Source organism: Morone saxatilis, unplaced genomic scaffold (assembly GCF_004916995.1).
Source record: "Morone saxatilis isolate NCDOM2014 unplaced genomic scaffold, NCSU_SB_2.0 Contig20, whole genome shotgun sequence".
Taxonomy (NCBI): domain Eukaryota; kingdom Metazoa; phylum Chordata; class Actinopteri; family Moronidae; genus Morone; species Morone saxatilis.
In genome coordinates, this window is record NW_023339763.1 from 1,445,861 (window position 1) to 1,453,972 (window position 8,112).

General features: G+C 40.1%; 1 protein-coding gene across 2 annotated transcripts in view; it reads left to right on the forward strand.

Moving 5' to 3' along the window:
- The window catches only part of mks1 (MKS transition zone complex subunit 1), a gene marked incomplete at its 3' end in the record, with an annotated part of 7,214 nt that extends 667 nt beyond the window's left edge, over positions 1-6,547 (forward strand). Inside the window, 16 exon segments of one of the 2 annotated variants that reach the window (XM_035665893.1) lie at positions 519-571; positions 737-904; positions 1,142-1,242; positions 1,321-1,449; positions 2,219-2,323; positions 2,416-2,524; positions 2,625-2,681; positions 3,112-3,154; positions 3,254-3,316; positions 3,821-3,891; positions 3,977-4,046; positions 4,141-4,248; positions 4,680-4,813; positions 5,556-5,638; positions 5,755-5,852; positions 6,041-6,547. In XM_035665893.1, the coding sequence (XP_035521786.1) occupies positions 519-571; positions 737-904; positions 1,142-1,242; positions 1,321-1,449; positions 2,219-2,323; positions 2,416-2,524; positions 2,625-2,681; positions 3,112-3,154; positions 3,254-3,316; positions 3,821-3,891; positions 3,977-4,046; positions 4,141-4,248; positions 4,680-4,813; positions 5,556-5,638; positions 5,755-5,852; positions 6,041-6,138 (1,490 nt within the window). 2 annotated transcript variants of the gene reach the window in all.
- Between the last annotated feature and the right edge of the window lie 1,565 nt (positions 6,548-8,112).

Below are 8,112 nucleotides of genomic sequence, written 5' to 3' on the forward strand. Positions count from 1 at the left end.
CACACAGGTACGGTTGTTCCTCACACACAGGTACGGTTGTTAAAAGACCCCTTGTGAAGCTTTGGCGACCCCCAGGTTGGGAACCACTGGTGTAAAATACGCATCAGGGGCAAGAAAACACTGAATTTGTCAAAAAAATAAGTATTTATGATTGTTAGAAATGATAAATACAGAATACAGACAGAGAATTGTATAAAAAGTTCCCTAAACAGGAAATAATCTGTTTAAAATTCATCCAAATCACTCGTTTTACACAAACTTCTTACAGAGTTCACTTTTTGGGTTTATTGGTTTTACATCATATAAAATATCCATAAAATATAACACTGCTTTACATTTCTTCACAGTAATGAGTGTAAAGCTGAGATATAAGCCCGCTGTGTATATATTTAAAGTTTAATTACACCCACAGATTCTACATTTGCATGTCCATGAACGCTGAGTGTGTGATTGTATATATTCTTCTATAACTTCCTTTTAAGCATGTTTTAATAACTTTTCTATTATTCTGTCACCAGGTGATAATGAGGAGGAGCTGGTGGTGGGCTGGCAGGAGAAACTCTTCAGTCAGGTAGAAATTTGAGTGTTTATTGTCGTTATCCCAGTGATTAGAATTTATAAACTTAATATAAAGTGGATTAGGTGAAAAAGAAAGTTGCTTAAAGCTATTTTTACTTTACTTTTTCTTGCGAAACCCGACCTCCTCACCCTCATGTCTCTCTGTCGGTGCTCCCAGTACGAGATGGAGCTGTTCCAGAACGAGGCGGCGTGTCAGACCCCTCTGGACCGACAGTACCACGCTGAAGTCGAGGCCCTGAACCGGGGCAAGGGCCGGCGAAACCACAGGATTTTCACGTACACTGATCACGACCGCTACACCAACTGTCTCCCCTTCCATCAACTGGTAGGTGATACGGCAACACCGTCAACCAATGAGGAGAGTCTGAAAGTCTAAAGAGAGGAAAGACTGCTGCTTCTGTTTATTCATAACTGTTCTTATTTCCAAGAGAGGGAAGCAAACATTGTTGGATTGTCTTTATATTTGAGACAACTGTGATAGTTTTAATAGTAAGTTTACCTTGTTTGACACCTCAGTGCTCCACAAGTAAGTAAGTAGCTCGTTGTTTTTGATCCTGAAAAGCAGCACACCACTGAACTACTGACCACAACCAAATCCAGCCCCACGTTCCTGGCTGAGAGGATGGCCAGCGTGAGACACAGACGGCAGGACAGACGCACCACGTAGGTGAAACAGAACGGATTGATCCTCCGTTGGGGGGAAATTCTGTATTCTGTTTGCCAATTCTCCGTGTTTTGCAGAGACTGTAGTATCCCGAAGTCAAAGATCGTCAACTGGGAGCCCACGGAGGAGTTTGTGAAGAGCAGTCATGTGGTGAACAGTGCCATGCAGACCATGCACATCATGGGAGACCTGAGTCCCCCTGGAAGGTGAGAGAGAAGACTCTAGCTTTATGAACACTGGAGTTAAGCAACCTTTAAACACATTTCTTTATAAGAAGGCTGAGATCTGACGGATTTAACGGTATAATATGTGACTTTTCTGTGTTTAAAACTACTACAAAGAGTATTTAACTGGTTATGAAACAGTCTCAATTTAATACGGATGCCTCTCTATGACCTACATAAACAAACGAGACCATAAGCGAGAAGATTGGCTGTTTCTATGTAGTTATTCTTAATGTCTTCCACCAGGCTGGATTCCCCTTGAAATCAATGAAACAAGGCGGTAGAAACACACCAGAATCCGCAGAAAATAAAAGTTCCTTGATGCTGCTTTAAAATGTCTAAAAACGACTCCCCCTGTGTGAAATATTTTGTTGAGTTCTGTACTTACTTTATCTTAAATGTTTCTAACAATACTCAAAACCTTACCGGCCTCTAGTTGCTGTAACTTCCAGGTAAACACAGGATACGTCAGGTAGATTTTAATCCACAAGGCTTGTTGTTTAACATTGAAGACAACAACTCCCATGATCCAATGCTACTTCACAACATCATCAAAGTCTTTTGTTATTGATTCAATTTGATTTTGTTAATTTACACCTGAATTAATAGGATTTTTTTTACAGATACAGATCTCATGTTACTACAGGTAGAAACTGCGTGTAAGATACAACGACAGGTTTCATTGGGAGCTTTATTTAAAATCCAGCTGTGGTTCTGTTGTGCTTTTCCCTCCATGTATTTGTTTTCTCAGGCTGGGCCAGAAGGAGAACGAATGTTTGCTGGTCACAATAAAAACAGACGGCAGTGGAACGGTCATTATAAAACCTGACTTCAACCAAGGCAAAGAGCCCTACAGGCAAGTTCACACCATGGAGACAGCGTGTAGCTCCTGTACTGACGGACGCCAGCACATCAATAACTGTGTGTTGTTTTTCTGCTGTTGTGCAGGATTGTGACGGAGGGCGAGAAGAGAGAAGTTTGGCGTCTCACTCTGGAGAACGTATCCACGGCCATGAAGCCAGAGGAGAAGGAGAGGGAGCACAACATGTACAAAGATGTGAGTTCATCTTCATCACATTTCCAGCAGGAGCAGAACTGAACGGAGTATATCTTTAAGTGTTTGTGTTCTCGTTACTGATTGTGCACTCTGTTTCTAGCTGTATGTTCGGCACAAGGAGTACCTCAACAGCCTCGTTGGACAGGACTTTGAAATGGTAAGTGATTTAACAAAGGTTACATACAGATATTCAGTTTACTGTCATATATCAGTGGGTTTTCAAACAGGGGCCCTTGAGTGAGTTGTAGGGGCCCCCAGCAAGAGGAGGAATATCATATTTTAACTTTATCACATTTCTTTTGGAACCACAGGGGAGAAATAGGGTTTTAAATGATTGTAATTTATGATGATCCTAGTTGGATTAACTGATTTACAATGAAGACTTTATAATCTTCAAACCTTAAAAAATAAAAAAGATTCCTGAAGATAAAATCCTCTCAAACCGTCGGGGGTCTGTGGTCTGATGTGCTTCCTTCCTTGACATGAAAAAGTTTGGGTTAGAAATCAGTAAATCCTCACATTTCAAACACTCTGTTATTAACACTGGACTGAAAACAAAATAACACTTACTGTATGTCTCCCATCAGCCCCCTGCAGGGATTCTGCGTTACGTGATGAATGGAGAGATAAGTGAGTAGGAAAGCTGTGGTCATAACAACTGTTTATATTTCTAAAATGTCAGTTATTGGCATTTAAATCTTCCTCTTCCTCTTCTTCTTCTTTACCCAGTTTCAGCCAAAGGCTTTGAATATGATAACTTGTACATCCACTTCTTCATGGAACTGCCCAACAGTGAGTCACATACAGTAAATGAGACTGTTTATATCCTGATAACTGACTGTTGTATGTGTATATTTATATATATATTATGGTACTGGGGATGCGGGGTAATATTGGATAATCTTTAAGATTTAATGGTAAATTTCCGACAACAAACTCACAATTTTACAGGAAAAAAAGCCAAATATTCTCTAAGATTATAAAGTCATACATTTGTGAGAAAAACTCACATATTCTGTCAGATTTAAGTCACAAATTTACAGGAAAAAACTCAGGAAAAACAATTTTTTTTGTGAAGGAAGGTTGGAAACCAGAGCTTCTGTCTATTAATATTAAAGAATCTCTAGTTTTTCTCTCTAATTTATGACTTTAATCTCTGAGAATATCTGAGTTTTTGTCTCTCCCGGCTGTGCAATCAGTATTTTTTACCTACAGTGGCGCTCCTATTTTAAAAGAACTCAACTAAATTCGATGGGGCACTTGTACACAAACTTGTATTATTCTCATTTGTTTAAGATTGGTCCAGTTTGCCGTTTCAGCCTCACTCAGGGGTCACCCAGACCTGCCGGACCAAAACAGTTGGGAAGGTGTGTATATTGTTAATAAACCTGAACATTATCAGAAGGTGACTGCTGAGCTCTGTTACACCCCCAATGTTCTCTCTGCCGACAGGAAAATGTAGCTTTCTTCAGTTTCCCCTTCACCTTTGAGGCTTTCTACATGTGTGAAAAAGAGAGCGAGGGTTAGTATCAGCTGTGGAGTATTGTCGTATCGGCATTAGTTATATGTTTTAGTTTGTTTTAATGGCTCATACGTGAGTTTTCTCCTCCTTTCAGAGTCGATTCCCCAGTGGCCAGTGCTCTACTTCAAGGTTCTTTCTCTGGACTCCTGGCAGCGCTATCGGACCGAAGGCTACGGCTATCTGCTTTTTCCTGCTGTGCCCGGTATGCTGTGTGCACTGCAAAGCTGTTTAATTATAATTAGGGCTGTAACGAGCATTTATTTTCATTATTGATTGATAATTGATCAGAATGGCAGAAAACGACAACAAAAAGCAACAATTCATGATAGTTAAGCAGCTAGAACCAAGAAACAAGAAACATTTTTGCTTGAAAAATCACTGAAATTATTATGATTTATTATTTATTATTTATTATCAGAATATTTGCTGTTAATTTGCTGCTGACTGAATAAATGATTAATCAACTTATTGTTTCAGCTGCATTTACCAAACACACGATTTGTTTTATATTTTTAAGGAAAGTGTAAAAGTGTTGGGATTCTCATCCAGCTGCAAACTAAGCATTTACATGTTTTATGAATTCATTTATAAAGACATTTTATCAGGTTGTTGGTCGTTTTGTTTGTTTGCCAGGTAAACATACAGTGACGTGCCACACGTGGAGACCCCTTCAGACGGGGACGCTCTCTGCACTGAGGCGCTTCTTTATCGGAGGTTCTCCGGAGCTCGAAGACCACAGCTACGTCAGAATACCGGGGACCTTCAAGGTAGGCTCAAACCTCGGTGGAAACTCGAGGAGATTAAGAGTAAATATGGACAATTTAAGTTCATCATTGCCTCGTTTCTTTACTACTTTTCTCTCAAAAATGCACAGATTCACCTGGATGTTATGTTTACATACATTAAATAGTTGGTTAGGACTGATCAGAATATGCTTCTGCTAATAGAAAGTGAAGGAAAAAAAGGTAGAAAACACAAAAGAGCTGCAGGTAGATGCAAAATAGGTGTTTCAAATTGTACTTTCATTATCTGATTTTGCCTTTTTTTAAATTCCAATTCATTCTTTTTTGTACAAAATAAAAACCAACGTACAATTAAGTTCAATTCAGTTTTATTTGTATAGCGCCAATTCATAACAGGAGCAGGTCTAGACCGAACTCCTTTTAACATTTACAAGACCAAACAGTACCACCAGACAATTGACTTGAACAGGGCAAGGAAAACTGCCTTTAAACAGCAGTAAACCTAGACAAGACCCTTCCGGCCTAGGTGGTGGTCCGTCGCATCGACCATGGTCAACAAATTTATCAATACTCTACACAACCTCACTCACTTAACTCCACTGTAAATAATGCTACAGTACAATCACTACCAAGTTAAACTGCATTGTATAATTACCTAAAAGTCTCTGAGTGGTATTTAAAGGTGCCCTGTTAGTTTTGTGGAACCGGTTTACGTCCGTGCTGTATCAATAATGATACTGAAGAATGCTTTTTGTTCTACTTCCAGGGAGAGAGGCTGAGTCGCTTTGGCTTCTGCACTGAAACCACAGGAAGCGTCACCTTCAATCTGCACTGCGTCCAGCAGGCCAGGTGAGTGCTGCGTGGATTCAACCCTGACCTGTTACACTCATTGTTATAGATTTATTCACTGGGTCTCCAGCAGCACAGGATGAAACTGCTTAGATGGTGTGTTTGTGATGTTTCAGGGCCTTCGTTGATGCCACCATGTTGAAGAAGAGGAGGCAGAAAGTGTTTGACCAGCTGGGAGGATTTAGTCAGCAGGGAGCTGTCTGCACCATCCTGGGTATTACAAGAATATTACAACATACAGCAATGTGGGATATTATACACACAATTACACACTTTTGGGCCTATTTTGTGGGAAATTCAGTTTTTTCTAATCCATTAACAGTTAGTTTTTAATTTACTATATATAGTTTTACCATTTTCATCATATATTGTTTGTTCATCAGTATTATTTCTCTCTGTCAGAGGCGTTCCAGAGGGCCAGGAGAAAGATGCAGGAGGCCCGAGAAAGTCTTCCCCGAGAAATCATTAACGCCACCTCCCAGATCGAATCGTCTGCATAGGACACCAGTGAAGGAGCGTCATTCTGTCAGATGCATGGAAACTTTCACTGCGTTATTACACAGGAATATGATGTTCTGTAACGAGTCAGAGAGAAAAACAGGGTCTGATTATTAAAGACAGCTAACACTGATAACAGAGGGGTAATAATGGAGGTAAATAAGGATTTATGTGGTAATGATTCAAGTTAATATGCCTTCTAAGAATGGTATCACCATGTATTCTCTGTACACTGCTTGTCTAAGATTTGAGTAAATGGTTATTATTAATTATAGACAGTGAGGATTGTGATGTAACAGAAAATAAAGTACTTTTTTAGATTTTAATTGTATATTTTCAATTAGTTATTTCAAAGAAATGTTAATAATATTTGCTGTAATATAAACTTTTATATACAGTGGTGTGAAAAAGCTAGACTTCTACAGTTGGTGTGAAAAAGTGTTTGCCCCTTCTCATTCTGTTCCTTTGCATGTTTGTCACACTTAGTGTTTCGGAACATCAAAACAATTTAAACAATAGGTCAAGACAACACAAGTAAACAAAATGCACTTTGTAAATGAAGGTGGTTTATTATTAAGGTGAAAAAAAAATCCAAAACCATCATCGGCCCTGTGTGAAAAAAGTGATTGCCCCCTACCTAATAACTGGTTTGGCCACCTTAGCAGAACAACTGAACCAAGCGTTTCGCGATAACGTTGCAATGGGCTTTTAGCGTCTGGAGAAATTTGCCCTCTCTTTGCCGAATTGTCCTAATTCAGTTACTTAGAGGGTTTTCGGCATGAACGGCTTTTTAAGGTCATTACACCAAATCATAGGATTCAGTTCAGACTTTGGCATAGGCCACTCCAATGTCTTTACTTTTGTTTTTCTTCAGCCTCTCGGGTTGGTTGGCTTGGCTGGTGTGTTTAGGTCATTGTCCTGCTTGCAGAACCAAGTTCGTTTCCAGCTTGATTACACGAACAGATGTCGACATTTCTCCTTCAGGATTCTTGGTAAGACAGCAGATTCATGTTCCTTTTCACGGCAGTTTCCAGGTCCTGAAGCAGCAAAACAGCCAGACCATCACACTACCACCACCTATTTTTATGTTGGCTATAATGTTCTTTTTATGAATGCAGTGTCCTTTCGCCAGATATACTTGGGACACACACTTACCAAGAGTTCCATTTTGCTCTCATCGGATCCCGGATGTTGTCCAAAAGTTTGGGGATCATCAAGATGTGATTGTGGGACAATTGAGACGACTTTGATTTTCATCTTTTGTCAGCAGGTGGTTTTCTTCCTTGGAAATCTGCCATGCAGGCCATTTTCGCCCAGTTCTTTTCCTGATGGTGGAGCCCATGAACGCTGACCCTTAACTGAGGGCAGTGGGGAGGCCTGCAGTTCTTTGGACGTTGTTGTGGGGTCTTTGTTGGATTTTGGATGAGTCGTCGCTGCGCTTTTGGGGTACATTTTGGGCGGCGGCACTCCTGGGAAGGTTCCACTGTTCCATGTCTCGCCATTTGTTGGTATAATGGGCTCTCATGTGGTTCGCGGATTCCAAGCTTTGGGAAATGGCTTTTACCTTCCAGACTGTAGGGATCTCAATTACTTTCTATTCTCATTGTTCCTGAATTTTCTTTGGATCTGGCTATGATGTGTGCTTTTAAGGATCTTCTGGTGGGACTTACTGTGTCAAGCAGCTCTATTTAGTGATGCCTTGATTGGAACGGTGTGGCATATCAGGCCTGGATTGGCTAGAAATTGACTCAGGTGTGGGGACAACCACAGTTATCGTATGTTTATACCAAAAGGGGGCATCATTTTTCACACAGGGCCAGATGGTTTTGGATTTTTTTTTACTTTTATAATAAACACTTCTTTACAAAATTGATTTTGTGTTTATTGGTGTTGTCTTGACTATTGTTTAATTTGGTTTGATGTTCCGAACACTAAGTGTGACAACATGCAAACAGAAAAGGGAAATGAGGAAGGGG